The sequence below is a fragment of the Bombus flavifrons genome, chromosome 14 (genome assembly GCF_040668555.2).
Source record: "Bombus flavifrons isolate JBK064 chromosome 14, iyBomFlav1_principal, whole genome shotgun sequence".
Classification (NCBI taxonomy): domain Eukaryota; kingdom Metazoa; phylum Arthropoda; class Insecta; order Hymenoptera; family Apidae; genus Bombus; species Bombus flavifrons.
In genome coordinates this window covers 6,198,545-6,217,523 of record NC_138455.1, presented here as the reverse complement: position 1 = coordinate 6,217,523, position 18,979 = coordinate 6,198,545, and the positions used below count along the sequence as shown (strand labels likewise).

General features: G+C 28.5%; 6 protein-coding genes and 1 long non-coding RNA gene across 15 annotated transcripts; 4 read left to right on the top strand and 3 right to left on the bottom strand.

Moving 5' to 3' along the window:
* Window positions 1-9: 9 nt before the first annotated feature.
* Window positions 10-4,832, bottom strand: LOC138187187 (homeobox protein 4). Its single transcript, XM_069127706.1, has 8 exons — window positions 4,647-4,832; window positions 4,300-4,342; window positions 3,936-4,066; window positions 986-3,847; window positions 747-910; window positions 460-664; window positions 270-392; window positions 10-202 (listed from the first exon to the last, which is right to left on the bottom strand). Coding segments are annotated over exons 1-8 (3,645 nt in total). The 5' UTR covers window positions 4,649-4,832; the 3' UTR covers window positions 10-87.
* A 41-nt stretch (window positions 4,833-4,873) lies between these two features.
* Window positions 4,874-6,977, top strand: Herp (Homocysteine-induced endoplasmic reticulum protein). Its single transcript, XM_069127715.1, has 4 exons — window positions 4,874-5,331; window positions 5,681-6,072; window positions 6,152-6,508; window positions 6,584-6,977. The coding sequence occupies exons 1-4, from the start codon at window positions 5,197-5,199 to the stop codon at window positions 6,864-6,866; spliced, it is 1,167 nt and encodes a 388-aa protein (XP_068983816.1). The 5' UTR covers window positions 4,874-5,196; the 3' UTR covers window positions 6,867-6,977.
* Window positions 6,978-7,209: 232 nt separating this feature from the next.
* On the bottom strand, window positions 7,210-8,508 carry LOC138187194 (uncharacterized). Its single transcript, XR_011175123.1, has 2 exons — window positions 8,443-8,508; window positions 7,210-8,036 (listed from the first exon to the last, which is right to left on the bottom strand). It is a non-coding gene; the product is annotated as an uncharacterized LOC138187194 (long non-coding RNA).
* Coq8 (ubiquinone biosynthesis protein COQ8, mitochondrial) lies at window positions 8,405-11,953 on the top strand. Of its 6 annotated transcripts, XM_069127711.1 has the most exons (12): window positions 8,428-8,536; window positions 8,660-8,710; window positions 8,872-9,105; window positions 9,263-9,799; window positions 9,890-10,109; window positions 10,183-10,392; window positions 10,500-10,615; window positions 10,683-10,845; window positions 10,905-11,107; window positions 11,191-11,343; window positions 11,433-11,533; window positions 11,680-11,953. In XM_069127711.1, the coding sequence occupies exons 3-12, from the start codon at window positions 8,914-8,916 to the stop codon at window positions 11,852-11,854; spliced, it is 2,070 nt and encodes a 689-aa protein (XP_068983812.1). In that variant the 5' UTR covers window positions 8,428-8,536; window positions 8,660-8,710; window positions 8,872-8,913; the 3' UTR covers window positions 11,855-11,953. The 6 variants fall into 6 exon arrangements, with proteins under 6 accessions (XP_068983811.1, XP_068983812.1, XP_068983810.1 ...); XM_069127710.1 differs by lacking the exon at window positions 8,660-8,710 and having other exon boundaries at window positions 8,405-8,536; XM_069127709.1 differs by lacking the exon at window positions 8,428-8,536 and having other exon boundaries at window positions 8,672-8,792.
* On the top strand, window positions 11,935-13,439 carry LOC138187193 (gamma-glutamylcyclotransferase). 2 transcript variants are annotated; one of them, XM_069127719.1, is made up of 5 exons: window positions 11,935-12,071; window positions 12,171-12,310; window positions 12,457-12,755; window positions 12,825-12,929; window positions 13,194-13,439. In XM_069127719.1, the coding sequence occupies exons 2-5, from the start codon at window positions 12,206-12,208 to the stop codon at window positions 13,213-13,215; spliced, it is 531 nt and encodes a 176-aa protein (XP_068983820.1). In that variant the 5' UTR covers window positions 11,935-12,071; window positions 12,171-12,205; the 3' UTR covers window positions 13,216-13,439. The 2 variants fall into 2 exon arrangements, with proteins under 2 accessions (XP_068983820.1, XP_068983819.1); XM_069127718.1 differs by lacking the exon at window positions 11,935-12,071 and having other exon boundaries at window positions 12,111-12,310.
* Window positions 12,940-16,644, bottom strand: LeuRS-m (Leucyl-tRNA synthetase, mitochondrial). Of its 2 annotated transcripts, none has more exons than XM_069127707.1 (8): window positions 16,358-16,644; window positions 16,072-16,272; window positions 15,590-15,983; window positions 14,610-15,493; window positions 14,171-14,527; window positions 13,857-14,097; window positions 13,539-13,776; window positions 12,940-13,351 (listed from the first exon to the last, which is right to left on the bottom strand). In XM_069127707.1, exons 1-8 carry the CDS (start codon window positions 16,470-16,472, stop codon window positions 13,136-13,138), a joined length of 2,646 nt encoding a protein of 881 aa, XP_068983808.1. In that variant the 5' UTR covers window positions 16,473-16,644; the 3' UTR covers window positions 12,940-13,135. The 2 variants fall into 2 exon arrangements, with proteins under 2 accessions (XP_068983808.1, XP_068983809.1); XM_069127708.1 differs by having other exon boundaries at window positions 16,072-16,279; window positions 16,374-16,644.
* Window positions 16,645-16,685: 41 nt separating this feature from the next.
* RpL13 (ribosomal protein L13) lies at window positions 16,686-18,101 on the top strand. Of its 2 annotated transcripts, none has more exons than XM_069127716.1 (4): window positions 16,686-16,796; window positions 17,223-17,372; window positions 17,457-17,706; window positions 17,776-18,101. In XM_069127716.1, exons 2-4 carry the CDS (start codon window positions 17,230-17,232, stop codon window positions 18,040-18,042), a joined length of 660 nt encoding a protein of 219 aa, XP_068983817.1. In that variant the 5' UTR covers window positions 16,686-16,796; window positions 17,223-17,229; the 3' UTR covers window positions 18,043-18,101. The 2 variants fall into 2 exon arrangements, with proteins under 2 accessions (XP_068983817.1, XP_068983818.1); XM_069127717.1 differs by having other exon boundaries at window positions 16,791-16,861.
* The last annotated feature ends 878 nt before the right edge of the window (window positions 18,102-18,979 follow it).

The following is an 18,979-nucleotide window of genomic DNA, read 5'->3' as shown; positions in this document are numbered from 1 at the left end:
AATTTATTTCTTAATAATTTCTATTGGTTGATTATTGCATCTTAATTAGTATATCTTCATGGAGAATATGCTAATATAATTTTTAAATTATACAGTAGACTCATCCATTAAATATATATAGTCTTTCACATCGTTTATATATCTCCGCAGAAATTTATAATCCCTTTTTACATTCATTATCAACTTTTTAATATCTTTCTCTCTGTAAAACAGTTAAGTTATAGTAAAACCATCTCTTACGTTGTCTATTAGATACTTTTAAAACTGACCTCACGGAACCTACAAGACAATGGACGGAGATATTTTGAGATTCAATCTTATCGAACGGTTTGATATCTATCGTAATCTCCAGTACAATGCTCCCCGTTTTAGTTTGTGATACGAAAGATACGCTAAAATAAGAGAAAAATGTATATACTGCATCAGACATAAAAATGATACAGTTTGAATCATTTTTACCTATCATGAGTTATTTCCATCAAATTTAGGTCGTTCAAGCGCTTCAAATCGAACATAAAATCCATTGCTAACTTTACTTCCTCCGAAATGTAATCTAACATCGGTAAAATATCCTTACGATTTTTATATAAGTCCAATAATTTTGTTATGTCTAACTTTTCTAAAATCATTCTATGAACTATACTTATTAATGCATCCGCGTCATCTAATAAACAAAGATATTTTTAAACAAATTGCATTAAATATAAATTAATACTCTTTTCATTAATTCGCTTTTTGGGACTCACCTGCTAATCGAGAAATTAATTTAATCTCTTTAATAAATTCATTATTTATTACATCACAAGGATCCCGTATAAATATTACTACTAACAGTGAACACGATATGAAACCAACAACAAACATACTTTTTTCGATATTTTCGTGGTATACTTCCCAAATAATCTCGTTACTAAAAAGGGCATTTCAAGAATTATATGATGCAATATTGATGAAATATTAGAAAATATTAAATTCATTGAAATACCTTTTCGCACAATCTTTCAACTCGTTCATTAACGTAGAAAAAGGATCCAATTCAATTGCAACATCTTCTTTGCAAGAAGTATGAGGTTCCAAACTTACTTGCAATTTATCGTTTGAATAAGATTCATTATTTACTTCCATTCTGTGTGTATCAATTAACTTATCATTATCAGCTTTTGGAGTACTTTCATAAATAGCTCTTATATTTGATAAAGAACATTCTATGCTTTGATTTTCTAAATTGGAATTGTTCAAACGTAAATCTTGATCATTCTCTTCGTTAACAGGCGTCGAAGATAATTTTTCACTATCATTTACTGTTGAAGACGAAAAGTGTAAAATTTGAGACTCTGTATTGTTATCTCTTACATCCGGCAATTCCAGCTTCTGAATTTCACCTGTTTGTACTTGATCCTCTTGTTCAAGCTTTGAATTCTCTGGTGCATCATTTAGAGATGTACGTTTTATCAGAAATGTGCAAGATTTCCGCACATTTTCTTCTAATACAATTCCTTGACAATCCTCAAGATTTAAAGTACTTTTACTATTCCCATTTTTTGAAAGGCAATTTGCTTCTATCTTAACTTCCTTATTGTAACTAACATTCATATCTGTATCTGTCAAATCATCCAAACAATTAAATGATGGTAATGATGGAATTGATTCTAATACTTCCACATTTTCAGTGAAAAACATATCGCTTTTATCCATTAAGCATTCCCTATTATAATCTCTATTTTGTAAACATTCTGTATTATTCGAAACGCTACATACATTATTTTCCTTGTTATTTATATCAAGAACATCATTGTTAATTTCTGAAATGTTATTTTCTTTGTTGCTGATTGTAAAAGTGTGATTAGTATTTGATGGTTGAATTGTATATGTTCTTCTTGGATGTGATGTAATTATTTGTGTGCATTTAACTGGTGAGTGTTTATCTTTATCTAACTCAGAATTTACAGCGAAAGCATCATTTGATACAGAGTTAAATGTAGCACAAGCTATTTTTGTGTTATTTTCTCTCAAAGCTGAAGCAAAAGTATCTTGTTGCACTGACTCATGCAAGGGCATGCTAGGTGTAATATTTGCAGAACTCTGAACTTTAATTGGAGTATACTTTTCCAGAACATTATTTTCTACACTTTTTAGAAAATTGTTTTCCTTATCTGTATAGTTTTCTTTATTCAAGGTTGTATCTGAGTTTAATAAACAAGGAATTGCTATAGTAGCAGTAATATCTTTTAAGACATTATCCGTACAGGTTGAAAAATCTGGAAGGTTTCTATTTTGAACACTATCAGGTAATGCTGATCGTCTATCTTTAGTAAAATCTGTGTCAAAATCTTCAGCTTGAGATTCTGCTGTTGTTACACCTTCATTATCATTTTCATTTGATTCAGAATATACAATTATCTTTCCTTCCATATTACCCTTTTTATTAAGTGATGGTAATACATCTGTAAATGTCATAGAATTATCATGAAAAATAGTTTTGTTTGATATTAAATGACTTCTACTATTGTCAAACGTAGAAGTAGAAGAATTTGATTGGGTGGTAGGTACATTTTGTGTAGCTATCTGTAAATTATTCTGGTATAGTCTAGGTAAAGTTGTTATAGCTGTGGTAAATTCCATTGACTCGTTATTACAAATTCTAGTTTTACTATCATTTGTTTGTGTTTCATAAACATTTGAGTTAATTCTTAGTTTTTTAATACTACTTTCTGGACTACCAAGATTAGTTGCATGTTGTCTACGATTTTTTTTTCCAGAATGTATATTAACTGGGACTACATTAGTCATTTCTAAAGATGTATTTAGTAATTCAGTTCTTTCATCCTGTCTTGTAATATTATATTTACATTGCAATGGTTCTTGTATCATTGGTAATCTGTCAGGAGATTTATAAACGTTTCTTTCTACAACTTTAGTAATATCCATTGATACATCACGAAAAGTAATTGTTCTATTCTCTTTATCATTTGAAATACAATAATTTATACTATTACTACTTGGTTCTAAATTATATATAGAAGGTGGTACTACTGTAGTCATTTCCATTGAAACATTATGAAATCTTTTAGTTTTATCATCTTCACTACACATAGCTGCCTGTGGATTACTAATATTATCATTAAGTTTAATGACAGATGGTAAGGCTCCAGTTAATTCCATTGGCATATCTTGATTTATTAAATTCTCTGTTACATTAGGTTTGTTAAATTGCAGAAAGTTTTGTGCATTTGATGGTAAAACAAGTGTTGTTAATTCCTTTGATACATCTTTAATCTCTTCAGTATCCTTACTATAATATGCACCAAAATACATGTTACTGGGAACAACTTCAGTCAAATCCATATATATATTCTGAACAGATGTAGATGTAGATGTATTTAATCCATTATGATGAAAATTATTTACATTTGATTCTGATAAATCTGACACTTTTTCAGTTAAGTTTCTATCAGGATCTTCATACACGATAATACTCTTTGATATATGGTTATCATTTTTCAACTGTAAATCAGCCAAAAAAGTAGACTCAGTTTCTTGAACAACTGCATTATGAAGTGTAACTAATGGTTCAGTCAGTAACATTTCATTTTGACAATTTACATCTTCAATTGTATTTGCAATGTGTGAACTATATTCTTCAACATCAACATTTTCATTTGTTACTTTATTACAAACAAACTGCACATTATTTTCATGAATATTATCAAAAATATTTTCTTTATATACACTTTCAGTCTCACATTCTTTTTGATTAGAAGAACATGGTACTTTGAGATTACTTAAATCATGCTCTTCATATGTATTATCCCATACAGTTCCTTGCTCCAAGGAATTGCAAAATTCTCTGTACAATGAATTTTATACCATAAATTAACGAATCAACTACATTATTGAAATTCATTAAAAAAAATTATAAGCAGCAAGTAACTCACTTGACATGTTTTTTTTCTGCAAAACTAACACGTCTTTTAATCTTTGCCGTTACAGTAGGACTACTTTCATTGGATGAGCTATTAAAGTTTAAGTTCTGCAGAGGATGGCGTGGTTTGGGAGGCTTAAGTATCTAAGTATGTTACAAAAATAACAGTAGTATTTAACAAAGTTTCAAGATAACAGGATAAACTTATAATCAAACTTCAAAATATTCATTAATTAAATAGTGTGTCAAATTCAAACAACCTTAGTACATAACTTATGGCATAATGTACATAAAGCCGCAATAACAATATACTACAGAATCAACATTAATATTATTTATGTGTCCTACAAATATTTTTTGAATATCAGTATACTTACAGAAGATCGCCTTGAACTGTTTGTAGTAGATTTGGAGGGAACCCTGCAACATAAAAGAATATATTAAAAGAATATCTTCAAAAAAACCTTTATTGATAAATTATAACTCATACATCAATATTTTATAAAATAATTCAGAATGCAATAATTAAATGAAGTACCGATTTTGAATAATACTGATGAACAAATAATTGAAAAATTGCAAGGTTAAATAGTATGAAGCCTAATTTATAACAATGCTACTTTATAACGTTTAATATTCATAGTACACCAATCTTTTTATAAAAGATAAACAGTAAAGTATATCGATAGGGAGAACATTTAATAACAAATGAAATAATGCTCACATTTCATTATATTAAAATTTTGTTTAATTCAAATTCAAACTCAAAAATTTCGAAGGCTTCCACTCTCTAGTAACGGTAACGATTACCAACTCTATTAATGTCAAACTGCACTTACAACTGCGATGCAGTTTTCATGAACTGTTGGTAAGTTTCGCAGATTACGATATCGCTATAAAGCATTGAAATGAACTTGAGGATCGGCTCTTATCAAAGCATAAATAAATTGTAATCTACGATTACGACCTACGACCAATGATAAATCGCCAAATACGTGATTCCATTTAGTGACGCTTACAAAAATATATTTACGATTAAATATCTGTTTGAGTTACAAAGTCTTAATACATTAACTATGAATCTATTTTAGTCAATATCCAAATAAATAGTACGAGGTATTTTATGATTCAACAAGGAAGATAACGCAGTGTATAAAAATCTCTCAAACACAAACATCAATCTGCCTCGGTAGCACTGTTAATTAATTTTGCTGAGTGATTGACAGTAAGAACAGCTGATCAAACGGGATATAAAAAGCCAGGATTTATTAACAATGGAAGGAGTCGCTGTCAAAGTAATAATAAAAGCACCGAATCAGCAGATAAAAGATCAAATCGTAAATTGTGATATTGGGTGGACCGTTCGCCAATTAAAAGAACATTTGTCCGATGTTTATCCTAGTAAACCAGTGAGTTTTATTTCGTCTATTTTATGAATCTCACGTCATGTGAAATTTTGTGAAAGTTGTATTCTTAGTGAAAGCAATGTATCATTAGCATCACTACATGACACACAAAAAAAACAAAAAAATATTGCGAACGCTTCCCTTTAAGTATTCTTAGAAAGCTATAGTGCGTTATCTATTAGAGATAATACGTTGATATTTTTATGAGTTTAATGATGATAATTTAATTATCAACAATAAGATGATTATATCTTATTACTTGTCTGTAATAATTAATTTTTTATTCGAAATCAAGAAATAGTAAAAATATTGTGTAAGAGATAACATGATAATGAATTGAATATATTTGTAGGAACGAGCAAGTCAGAAACTCATATATTCAGGGCAATTATTAAATGATTCCACATGTTTAAAAGATGTGTTAAGACACTGTAATGGGCAAGAAGATCAAACCTATATAGTTCACTTAGTCTGTGCTTCGCAAAAAACATCAACAAATAAAATAACTGAACAAGTTGTGGAAAATACAAAGACAATTTCTATTGCAAGAAGTACAGTGGAAAATACGAGATTAAATAATACAAATAATATACAGAATCAAAGTCAACATATTACTAATGTTGCTACGCAACATACTCCGGCACAATTGTATTCTACACTACAATATTTTGATCCACGAAATAGTCAACAAATGGCTTGGATGCAACAAGCATATACCCATTATTTTACACAATATATGCAACTGTAAATGGCATTCTTATAACTTATTTTAATGTTTGGAAATTATATATAATTTATAGTGAAAAGGAATATTTTATTATAGGATGGCAGCACAAGGAATACAATTACAGACTAGCATTCCATATGTTCAGCAAATGAATGTCAATACAAATGATAATGTTCAAAATCCATATACAAATAACACAAATAATAATAATAATAATAATAATAATAATAATAATAATAATAATGTAGGTGATGAGCAACAACAACCTGCTGCTCAAGAAGCTGATGTTAATGGAGGAAATAATGGTGCTGGAGAAGATGGTGCATTTAACAGAGATTGGCTAGATGTTTTTTATATGCTGTCCAGAATAATTCTTTTTTTCACTTTAGTATATTTTTACTCATCTCCTCTAAGATTTCTTATTGTTACGTTTCTTGGCTTTGCAATGTATCTGTAAGTTAATATATACAAATATTGTGTTTATGTCTTTTATATGCAAATGTGTACAATGAAGCGAATATTTCACAGATATCAAGGTGGTTTTTTCCGGGTACAACCTATTCTATTACCTGAAAATAATAATGGTAGAGGAGATCGGGTGGATAACAATAACCAAATATTACAAAATGAAGCAATAGGTCCGCAACCTGCACAGCAACAAAATGGTCAAGTGCCAGCTGTACAAGCAGAAGCAAGAACAAATGCAAATGAAGAACACGAAGAGGAAAGACCTGGTGCACTTGCTTTTACCTGGACATTTTTCAGTACATTTTTTGCTTCACTTTTTCCAGATCAACCAAATGTTATTTAATTTTAACAAATGTCAGTTTCTTACACTTAACTTTGTTGTAAAATTAATTTTCTTTGTTTTACATATGTTTTTAAAACAAGACATTAAATCTGATGAGGTGGTCTCTCTTTACATATATACTTAATAAATATTGATATCAAGAGAAGCGTTATTAAGAATCCTAAAAAGGACATTTTTGAGAAAAAGAATTTCAAAGAGATTTTACAAATTTTTCAAGTATAAAAATCTTGTATACAATGATAAGTATATATAGATATACATATTAAATGTACACATAAACTAAATAGCATTTTTTATAAATACTGTTATTCATATACTTCTAATAATTTTATGCATGTATTACTTTAATTTCATTGAGACTACCTCAGGGTCTATAAACAAAATAAATTTATTGAAAAAGTAAATCATCCCAAATCGTTTAGAATTTGTTGTATAATAAATTTTCTGTTTTTCTAGTTCTATAAAGGTACAACGAGAAAAGTATATACTGTGTATATAAATAAAATTATTGTAGAGCTTATAAGGTGTTGATAAATATAAATACCAAAAATAAATTATGAGTTCTTGTTCATAAAAAGTTATTAAAACAACAAACCTGTTATCAATTGATTTTCTGTGATTTTTATTGTCAACGAATCTAAAAAGTTCGCTTTCTAATTTACTAGATACATGTTTAAACCTTGTTTTATAAGATATATACATATACTACAATCGCATGCATAATTTGGATTTTGATTAGGTTTCCAAAAATTCAAAATATAGTAAAAGCATTTTATGCATTTTGCAGCAAGACTTAATACAAATCTTAACACTCCTTATTAATTCTGATAAATCTTCATATAAATCCCTCTTATAAATTACATGGAGGAGAAGTATGAAATTTTTCATGAAATATGTATGAATGTAGTGAAATTGGTAGATTGGGAAGAATAGCAAGGAAGTAGTTAGTATGAAAATGAGAAAATCAAACGTTTTTAGAATGATTTTACTATATTTTGAATTTTTGAAAACCTAATCGAAACGCAAGTTACTCTTGCAGGTTGTAGAAAACTATTTCTGAGTTACGAGCTGTTTTTGTCAGTGAGACATTACCTTTACAGCATACATTCAATATGTTTCCCCTTCGCCGACTTACACACGATAATTTTATACATTAAACATTTCGTAACTCTGAAAATAATGGGCTTTTAACTCATGTTTGTTAATACTTTTGTGTTTGTTTTTTGTTTGTCCCCAACTCTTTTTGTATATTCTGCATACACATATGTATATTATTTATATATGTATAATTCCTAAACAAACAATTAAATAAAGATATCCTCAATAAATTATAGAATTTCTGTAATTTATTTATTTATAGTTAATAAACTATTATTAATAAATCAAAAATATGAAAAGGAAATTCTTATAACTTTCATAACCTAATTAATTATGTAGTTAGTTAATATTTTAAATAAATAACAATATAAATAAAATATAAAATAAAAATATAAAATAGAATAAATAAGGCAAATAATATACATACTCTAAGAATTCTAAAAAAAAAGATTGCATTGTATTAATTTTTTTTAAGTACTATGCACTGTGTATCAATTGTGCGAAGAGTAAAAATTCCTTTGCATACATGTTTCTAAAATATTAATAATTAAATTATTTACATCAAACAAAAGGTTGGGTATTTAACTTAAGAGACTATTTTTATTTAAAATTTATATCTGATTGATATAAAAAAAATATCTATAGTAATAAAAGTCCCGGCACATTGTACTATAACCCTATTCATACGTTTCAAGGTCTGCATATATTTTAAACACATGTACTATAGGCGGTATATCAATATTCAAGTACGTAATTTTTTGAAGTCGCAACACTCCTTATAAGTAAATTACATAGAATAACCTAATACATTGTTATTAAAAAACAAAAGTAATATATGTGTGTGTGTGTGTGTGTGTGTATATATAATAGAGAAATAACATCATGACTTAAATTTATATCTCAATAGGCAGTATTTAACAATCAATTTCTACATCAATCACATTAAAAGATGTCTCAACATCGGATGTCTGATGTCATTGGTATACTTAGAGGAGCTAAGGTAGTAGCCGAAGCTGTGATTAAGCATCAAGAAGAGACAGTTAAACACATAGTAAAGACTTCAAGTTTGAAGACTACTGCAGAGAAATGCCTGACAAATAATTTAGAAACATTGAATAATATAAAACTAAGTAAGGTTCCTGTAAGTTTCAAAAATAAATATAGATTATTAATACCTTTCTCTAATATGGCAAACGTTCTTGTAATATAACAATAATTATCTTATATGGTGACTACTAATATAAATTAATTTTACAAATAAATATTATAATTTCCTGTACAGTATAACATGTATACAGGTTCAAATAACGAAAGAATTTAAGGAAGTGACAGAACGAATAAATGTTGTTGAGAAGGGTATAATAGAATTTTTGAAATTAAAAACTAAAGAAGTGGCAGGAATGCCAGTTGATCCAGATAAACCTAGAAAATCTACCAAAACTAAATTACATGTTTATAATCCTGCTAAAGATCCAAAAGAAATAATAATAGAGATGGATATCCCAAACGTAAAACCTGATAACGAAAATGATATACAAAGTAAACAGGATAAACCATTAAAAAAGTACTCAACTGTGAAAGAAAAAATTGAAACAATTTCCAAACTAGAACATGAAATACCTAAGATTGAACTTTCTGAGAAAGATAAAGCAATTTTGAAGAAATTGGAATTAGAGCATGAAAAAAACATAAAGAGTCAGAACATGAAACAAGATGTATCAAATACACTAAAAACTGATTTTGAGATATTAGAAAACAAGGCAACAGAAAATATGAAAGTAGCTTTAGAAAGCTCTCAAGTTAAACCAAAACCATCTGTTAGACCAAAGCAAACTGTGAGTCTTTTTACATTTTTATATAAATTATGATAAATGGTATGATGCATTTTATTTAAATACATTAATAAATAAATTTTTTTTTCAAAGCTTTCACCTAGTGCAAAAGCACAAAAAGTTCCATCTACCAGATTACAAAGAATGATAAGCTTTGGAACATTAGGAGTGGGTCTTGGTGTTGGTACAGTTGCAGAATACACACGCAGAACACTTGGACTAAAAAAACAAAGTCTTGGAGACACATTTGATAGCCTGTTTCTTACTAAAGCAAATGCAGAAAGAATAGTTTCTACATTATGTAAAGTGAGAGGTAAATATCCTTAATACATTTACTGGACTTTTTGTCAACTAATAGTTACGTGTCTTACATATGTTTATAATAGGTGCAGCTTTAAAAATTGGACAAATTTTAAGCATACAAGATGAAACCATTATAAATCCTGAACTACAAAAAGTATTTGAACGAGTTAGACAAAGTGCTGACTTCATGCCAAAGTGGCAAGTTGAGAGGGTATTAGCCACTGAACTTGGACATGACTGGAAAAATAAATTAGCAACCTTTGAAGATAGACCATTTGCTGCAGCTTCCATTGGTAGTTACCACTTATTTTTATTCTTTTAAATTAGCTTTTCCTTGGAAGGCCAAAGTAATATAAAGCATTTAAAAAAAAAATTCTTCATATCAGAAAAAATATTATAGGCCAGGTACATCATGGTACCTTGTTAAATGGACAAGATGTTGCAATTAAAATTCAATATCCTGGTGTAGCTATGGGTATTCAAAGTGATGTTGAGAATTTAGTAGGCATAATGAAGGTATGAAAATACTTTGATTTTTGTTTTATTTAAGATTATGTAAAAATATATCTAGAAATTTTTACAGGTTTGGAACATTTTCCCAAAAGGTATGTTCATAGATAATTTAGTGGAAGTTGCAAAACGTGAACTTGCATGGGAAGTGGATTATGTAAGAGAAGCAGAATGTACAAGAAGATATAAACAACTTATAGAACCCTATTTAGATTATTATGTTCCAGCTGTAGTAGGTAAATTGAATTAAAAAATTAGCAATTTAAATGTAAAATTGACTTAATTTTATATTTAGATGAACTATCAACGAGTCAAATTTTTACAACTGAAATGGTAGAAGGAATTCCAGTAGATAAATGTACAAGTATGAATATGGAAACAAGAGAACATATCTGCAAATTAATAATGAGTTTGTGCCTTAAAGAATTGTTTGTTTTTCGATACATGCAAACTGATCCAAATTGGTCCAATTTCTTTTATAACACCAATACAAGACAAGTTTGTATATAAGATATTATTATTATCAATAAGTGTACTCTATCTTTGATATTATTAATTATAGTTCCTAATATAATTTTCAGTTAATATTGTTAGATTTTGGTGCATGTCGAGGATATGAGAAATCATTTATGGATAAATACATTGAAATAATCTATGCTGCAAGTGAAGGCGATCGTAATAAAATTTTAAATTTATCTAGAGAAATGGGATTCCTTACAGGATACGAATCTAAAGTACGATATGTATATTTTTTAATAGTTTTAGCTTTAAAAAAGGTTATTATATTAATATTTATACATTTATTGCATTGTATTAATTCCAGCTTATGGAAGAAGCTCACGTAGATGCAGTAATGGTCTTGGGTCAAGTATTTGATAAAAATTCTAAATATTATGACTTTGGTGGGCAAGATGTAACTAAACGGTGAGAGCAATATGATATCATTTAAATTAAATCATTAATAAATAAATAAAATATATAACATATATAATAAAATATATAAATAAATAAATATATAAATTTATTATATAAATATATAAATATATAAAAAATAAATATATTGATTACAGGATTCAATCATTAGTCCCAACAATATTGGATCACAGGCTTTGCCCTCCACCTGAAGAAATATATAGTCTACATAGAAAATTATCAGGAGTTTTCTTATTGTGTGCCAAGCTTCAAGTTAAAATAAATTGTCGCGATATGTTTCGCGAGGTTTATGCAAATTATGAATTTGAATAATAATGCTATATAAATTAATGCTTTATACCTTAAACATGTATAGTTAAATCAATATAAACATTTTTACAATCAATACCTTCTATTATTTAGACCTTTAATTTACTCATATACTTAAAGCATTAAATTTGTGTATCTTCTAATTTTAAGTTGTATTCTGATAACAGTTTATTTATTGTAACATGTTTTTGTTTAAATAAAATCTGGGTAATTATATAAGGTACAATTATATCTCTATCAAAAAACATCATAAATACATATTTAATACTGATAACGAATGATACCTTAACCTATTCATCTCTTTGTTCCCATTAATAAGTTATCTTCAACAAATTTCATAAATTAACTGGCGAAATGTCTAATAAATTCTTATATTTTGCATACGGAAGTAATATGTTAACAAAAAGAATACATATTAACAATCCGACTGCAGTACGAAAAGATATCGGATTTTTAAAGGTAAATATACATGGTTAAAGGAAATTTCCTACGCGTTTAGTAAATCTATTTTTATTTTGAATAATTGAAAACAGCAAGATATGTGTTATGCTTTATAAAATTTCATTATTTGCTTTATTATTTATGTAAATACTGAATTATATCAGAATTTCAGATTAGATTTTATAACACACTCAAAGAGATGGGGTGGATGTTCAGCAACAATTGTTCCTACAGAAAATTATATTGTATGGGGAGCAATTTGGGAATTAGATGAATGTAATATGTGTACATTAGATAATCAAGAAGGTGTAGCAGATAAATTATATTTCCCTTTAATGGTTGACATAGAAACACTTACTGGTAAAATATTTAAATGCAGAGTGTATCAGCAATGCAACAATCCTGATAAAAATGTAAAATTGTGTTTGCTACCAAAACACAGGAGACCTTCACCGTTGTATTTGTATGTTATACTTAATTCTATTCAATTTGTTTAAGGTTTATTATATAATTACTAATTATTCTCTTACAGAGAAACAATATTAAAAGGTGCACATGAAAGTCAATTACCACTTGATTATATTAAACTTTTACAAAAAATACCACATAATGAATATGCAGGAGAATATGATATTGGGTAAGAATAATTATTCATTTTATTATTTTTATTATTCATTAACTCATTGCAACAGTAAACAAAATTTTTATTTATGCAGTTAGTTTCATTATGTACAAGCTCTTTACATTTAAATAACTTGGTTTTCATACAAATAGTATATTTGATAAAAAATTATGTATATATCTATAATTCTTTTTCTGCTTCTATTTTTCTTACCTGATGTATTACATTTGAACATCGTCTACCCTTCTGTTTGTTGAAATTAATATTTTTGGATCACAGCCTTCCCTTAAAAGAAGTCTAGATTCAACGATCTTATGCTTCTTTAAATGTTTCTGGACAGCTGACTTATTCTCTATTAAATCAAGAGCTGCCTCAAGTGATAATTTATCTGTTTCATACTTGGGTATTTTAATCTTTGTGCAGAGTGCATTATTTATCTAATAGTATACAGAATGATGTAGCATTAATAATGTGTTTATATAAAATTATACATAGCATTAAATAAAGTACTTTGATTTCTAAGAATCACACTGTTATTATTTATATAGTTATATAATAAATAATATAATGTAAATTTATATAATGATAGTGAAGTAATAAATACTTTAAATACTTTGTACTTACTATGATCTCCATTGACATTTTATAATTCATATCTATTTCTGGCCATTTTTGTTCCATGACATCCCTATCTAAATCCACTTCATTCTTATCTATTAGATGATGTTTTACCTCAGAAAATGCGGACCACAATTCCGAAGCGAAATGTGGTGCAAATGGTGCAAGCATTATAATTTGGACTGCTAATGCACGTTCATATTCACGACTTTTTTCCATGCATTCCACACACACTTTACGTATACTTAATATTAAAAGAAAAAGACGATTACTGTATCTAAAATTATTAGAATTGTTGATGTACCGCAAAATTGTAATATATACCTATTTGTAAGTCCTTGCATTCTTGATATTGCAATACTAAGTTGTTGAGATCCGATTATATTATAAGTTACAGACTTTAAAAAATAATTTCGACTATCAAACATGTATTCATCATGTTCTGCAAATTTAGAATCAGTAGGTTCCGCCTGAAGCTCTTCTAAAGTTACGCTATTACGATAATCGTTAAAAGCTTTTACAGTCTTCCATAAACGCCTTTGCCAATTTAATATTCCCGGCATGGCTGAATATTATTAATATATACATTATTTGATATATATAATAATTAGTTAAAATTTTTATTACAAAGAGCTTACTGTTATGGTCACAACGCTTATCTGAAGTTGGTGCTTGATCAGCTAATATAAATAATCTAGTTGTATCAATTCCATATTTATCTAAGAATTCAAGAGGATCAATGCCATTATGTTTTGATTTAGACATTTTGTCCCATGAGACACTGACTGGTTCTTTGGTATTCTTTTCTACATATTTTCCTACATGTTCTTCCACTTCATCCGCTTTTAAATATTTCTGTGTCTTTTTTAGTTGATATGTTTTACTAAGTACCATACCCTGCACAAGCAATTGTTTAAATGGTTCTGGAGTAGGTAAAAGTCCTTCTGAATGTAGAAAATGACTTATAAATCTGGCATAATATAAGTGCAGTACAGCTGAAATTATAATGTTATTAATTTGAGATCTTTAAATATATATATTTTATATCTACAAAGAATTTAAATATTAGATACTTACCATGTTCTTTTCCACCTATATACAGATCAATAGGAAACATTTCTTTTGCTTTATCAACAGCAAACATCTCTTTCATATTTTGTGGGTCAATGTATCTCAGATAATACCATGAACTATCTACAAATGTGTCCATTGTATCTGATTCTCTAACTGCTTGAGCTCCACATTTAGGACAAGAAGTATTTAACCAATCCTTAGCTTCACATAATATAGACTTTTTATTTGAAGATGAAAATGTTATATTTGGTAAAATTACAGGAAGATCATTGCGTGGTACTGGTTGGATACCACAATTTAAACAATAAATAATTGGAATTGGTGTACCCCAATACCTCTGTCTAGATATTAACCAATCTTGCAATCTTGAACCAACAGGGTATCCACCAATTTTCCACTTTCTTGCTTTAGATAATATTTCTGATCTTTTGTTTTCTTGTTCTTCATAACTTCTTATCGAATGCCGTACAAATTCAATCCCAACTATTTCAGAAAACTGATAATCATCTACTGATGCAGATGGTATACCAAGATAAGTATCCCTATGAGTTGGAAATGCAACTTTATCTGTTACAAATACTGGCAATTCATTTCCATTGAATGGGTTTATTACTTTAACATCTATGATTTGAATTCCTTCTGCCACATCTCTACAATACTCTGGTCTATTTAATAAGCTTTTTGGAGATATTGCAATAAACTTTGCATATTCAATAAATTCTGGATAATTAGTCCAAACATTTACTGTTTTGGGATAATTTGGGATAGTTCCCATCAACTGTAATTCAAAGCTAGTACCACTGCAGTCACCTATCCAATTTTGTTGGATTTTTTTGACATCTTTCCATTCTGTCAATGTTGGATCATCTAAACCTTGAGACAATGATCTGATATGATACAAAATAAATTAGTTAAATACTATTTGTAATTCTTATTATATATTTCAATGTTCTTTAGAGATTGTTAAATTCTAATATACCTACTTAGCAAATGATGTAGTCCTAACAAACCACTGATTTAGCAACCTTTTTTCTACTTTTGCACCTGATCTCCAAGAGCAATTATTTGCATCAACTTGTTCCTCTGCTAATACAGTTTCATCAACAGGATCCCAATTAACAAATGATTCTTTCCTATAAACCAAATCTTTGTCAAAAAGTTTTAAAAATAATTCCTGCGTCCACTTATAATATTCATGATCACATGTAGCAAATTCTCTATTCCAATCAAAGGAATAATTCAATGATTTTAATTGATTTCTCATCTTTTTAATGTTATCGTATGTCCATACAGCAGGATCAACTTGTCTTTCAATTGCAGCATTCTCAGCAGGTAATCCAAATGCATCCCAACCCATTGGATGAAGGACATTATATCCTGAAATAAAAGAGAAAAGTGTGTCAATAAAAAATTATATAAATAAACCAAACAATATATATAATTACACTTAAATTAAAGAATTTACCTTTCATTCTATAAAAACGAGTAACTGTATCACTTATTGTATAAACCCTTACATGACCCATATGAAGTGTTCCAGAAGGATATGGGAACATTGATAATATATAAAACTTTCTCCTTGTACTATCTGCATCATCATATTGATGTAAGTTAATTTTATCTTTCCAATATTTTTCTATATCCTTTTTTATTACATCTGTAACTTCTGCATTCTAAAAATATGATCAATGCTTTATGCATTATAGTAACAATACCAATTTATAACACTACATACATGTATATTTTTTTACTAAATAGAGAACATACCGAAAATTGGTTTATGCCGGTCGAAGCGTATCGGTAAATGACATTTTTTAAGAATATATTACTTTTATAATATGATACAAATGATTCTCTAATTTTCATTTTTAATTAAATTATTTAAATACCTATTTAAATATTCTACAATTAAACATGAAACATTCAACTTGTGCTTAGTATACACGATCTTATAGCAAGTTGCCATATTTATTAACTACTTTAAAGAATCTTCATTTTACATTTAAATTATTTTAATAAAATTATATGTAAAGCGAAGCGATATTTGTAAACAAATAATATTTTTAAAATATGATTTTATCATAAAATGTAATTTCAATCTTCATTTAATAAATTTTGCTTTGCTGGGAGCTAAAACTTCCGCTTGGTGGTGCTGATTCTTTTTCCGGTCTATGCCTTGTAAACAAGTTCGTGAGTAATCTTCTAAGTTTGAAATCCAATTAAAATCTTAACATCTTGAAATAATACTTCTCAAAGTAATAGAAAATTGTTGTTATTTATGTTTTTAAGTGTAATTAAATAATATGATTGTAATTTTATAATATAACAAGTAAAGAAATATTTTGACATTAATCAGGTTATCTTTGTCTCATATGTTTTAATTTTAATTAATGATATACCTTTTCTAGTAGTAGGATGTGTCCATAATAATTATATGAGTATTATAAAGTAATATTAAAATTACAAAAATTTTATTTGTGAAGAAAATTTAATGTTTTCTTTATACTTAGTAATAATACTGTTTCTAACCTATTATACTAATCTTAAGTTTATAAAGTGTATTTTTACAAGTCTTTTAAGAAACAAATTGTATATAATTTAGTATTTTTATTTCAGTTCAACCATGGGTAAGAGAAATAATATGATCCCTAATGGACATTTCCATAAAGATTGGCAAAGATTTGTTAAAACTTGGTTTAACCAACCAGCCAGAAAATTTCGTCGCAAACAAAGTCGTATAAAGAAAGCTCGTGCTGTTGCACCAAGGTAAATTGCATATGTTTATTTCATTTTTATTTCTGTTGTCCATTTATGTAAATTAACTTCAATAGTATTTTATTTCAATTTAAGACCTGTGAAGCTTCTGAAACCCATCGTTCATTGCCCGACATTCCGTTATCACACAAAAGTTAGGGCAGGCAAAGGTTTTACCTTAGAAGAACTGAAGGCTAGTGGTTTAAATAAAAGATTTGCTAGGACTATTGGAATTGCTGTAGATCCTAGAAGGCGTAACAAATCAGTCGAGTCTTTACAAACGAATGCTCAAAGACTGAAAGAATATAAATCCAAATTGATTCTCTTCCCACTGAATGAAAAGAGAGTAAGTAGAATATAGTAAATTTAAAACTATTAGAGAAAGACTACATTCTAATGTTATTTATGCAAATAGCCTAAGGTAGGTGACGCCACTGAAGAAGAAATGAAACTTGCCACTCAAGTTAAAGGAGAAATCATGCCAGTGAGACACCAAGCACCTGCTAAAGCTAAGGCCCGTGTCATTTCTGAGGAAGAAAGGAAGTTCTCTGCATACGTAACTCTCCGTAAAGCTAGGGCTGATGCCAGACTAGTAGGAATTCGCGCAAAACGTGTAAAAGATGCAGCTGAAAATCCAGAAGAAGTAACTAAAGTTGCTAAAGACAAGAAGGCTAAGAAATAATGTGGAACTTCATGTCTTTGTATAAATATAACAAATAAATTCTCTAATGAGAAATAAAATTTTCTATTTGTTTTTATTTTATACTATTTATTGAATATATATATATTATACAATGAAGACATTTTATTTGCCATTAGTATTTGTATAATAATATAATGCATTTATTATATGTATGTGACAATATCAGAGAGGAAATTTTTCTCTGTGACTTCTGACTAGTGACATTTGAGTGTTACTAGTCTAGCATAAATTTCGTGGGCAGGCGTGTGACGCGAAGCCACTTCCGGGGTGCGGGAATCATAGTCATATGAAACTTGACTTAGTGATGTATGTCAAAAAGAGAAAGTAAACCAGTTAACCTGTTGCATTTAGTTTCAGGACAACAAAAGTCCTGGCTTTTTTCTCTAAGAGGGAGAGACGCAGTAATAGAAAGTACTATTCCAACTTCTAACATTCAGTATCATGACTATAAAGCAACGATTTAGTGTCATGTGTAAACGTACCCATTACACTAATTTACTTTTACTAGAGAGGAAATTTCCTTACTGCTCTTACTCAATGAAAATAAGATTGCGCTTGCACAATTACAACCAATCATCGATCTGACCTTAAAGTACCACTTGCCCGTGTTCTCCGCTCCCCGGAAATGATTTCACACCTCCCGGTGGAAGTATAATCTCCCCAATGAAATGAGGCAGAAAACAAGTATTATTCGAGTTTTATTAGTCGGCAACTAATAGTTGCAGTTGTAGCAATGAAATTTTTTTTATGTTTACTGTCTTGTCTTGTTGAACAGATCATAAAGGTTTATGTTCAATCTTTATATATATATGTCGGTCCTATTTCCATGGTACTCTCTAATTAATGGTACTCTCTATTTAATCACGAAATAAAATTCTTTTCATAGTTCTTTCTCTGTTTTCATACTTTGACGAGT

Excerpts from the sequence above, each read along its gene's own strand:
- LOC138187187 (XM_069127706.1), bottom strand. Across the intron at positions 3,848-3,935 it reads GCAGAAAAAAAACATGTCAA|AGAATTTTGCAATTCCTTGG; the intron begins GTGAGTTACTTG and ends TTCATTGTACAG. Across the intron at positions 911-985 it reads TTGAAAGATTGTGCGAAAAG|TAACGAGATTATTTGGGAAG; the intron begins GTATTTCAATGA and ends TGCCCTTTTTAG.
- Herp (XM_069127715.1), top strand. The coding sequence starts at position 5,197 with ATGGAAGGAGTCGCTGTCAAAGTAATAATAAAAGCACCGAATCAGCAG. Across the intron at positions 5,332-5,680 it reads ATGTTTATCCTAGTAAACCA|GAACGAGCAAGTCAGAAACT; the intron begins GTGAGTTTTATT and ends ATATATTTGTAG. Across the intron at positions 6,073-6,151 it reads TTTACACAATATATGCAACT|GATGGCAGCACAAGGAATAC; the intron begins GTAAATGGCATT and ends ATTTTATTATAG.
- Coq8 (XM_069127710.1), top strand. The coding sequence starts at position 8,914 with ATGTCTCAACATCGGATGTCTGATGTCATTGGTATACTTAGAGGAGCT. Across the intron at positions 9,800-9,889 it reads CTGTTAGACCAAAGCAAACT|CTTTCACCTAGTGCAAAAGC; the intron begins GTGAGTCTTTTT and ends TTTTTTTCAAAG. Across the intron at positions 11,108-11,190 it reads ATAACACCAATACAAGACAA|TTAATATTGTTAGATTTTGG; the intron begins GTTTGTATATAA and ends TATAATTTTCAG.
- LOC138187193 (XM_069127719.1), top strand. The coding sequence starts at position 12,206 with ATGTCTAATAAATTCTTATATTTTGCATACGGAAGTAATATGTTAACA. Across the intron at positions 12,756-12,824 it reads AGACCTTCACCGTTGTATTT|AGAAACAATATTAAAAGGTG; the intron begins GTATGTTATACT and ends ATTCTCTTACAG. Across the intron at positions 12,930-13,193 it reads GCAGGAGAATATGATATTGG|CCTTCCCTTAAAAGAAGTCT; the intron begins GTAAGAATAATT and ends TTTGGATCACAG.
- LeuRS-m (XM_069127707.1), bottom strand. The coding sequence starts at position 16,472 with ATGAAAATTAGAGAATCATTTGTATCATATTATAAAAGTAATATATTC. Across the intron at positions 15,494-15,589 it reads AGGACTACATCATTTGCTAA|ATCATTGTCTCAAGGTTTAG; the intron begins GTAGGTATATTA and ends GTATCATATCAG. Across the intron at positions 14,098-14,170 it reads TAAGCGTTGTGACCATAACA|CCATGCCGGGAATATTAAAT; the intron begins GTAAGCTCTTTG and ends AATAATATTCAG.
- RpL13 (XM_069127716.1), top strand. The coding sequence starts at position 17,230 with ATGGGTAAGAGAAATAATATGATCCCTAATGGACATTTCCATAAAGAT. Across the intron at positions 17,373-17,456 it reads GCTCGTGCTGTTGCACCAAG|ACCTGTGAAGCTTCTGAAAC; the intron begins GTAAATTGCATA and ends TTTCAATTTAAG. Across the intron at positions 17,707-17,775 it reads TCCCACTGAATGAAAAGAGA|CCTAAGGTAGGTGACGCCAC; the intron begins GTAAGTAGAATA and ends TTATGCAAATAG.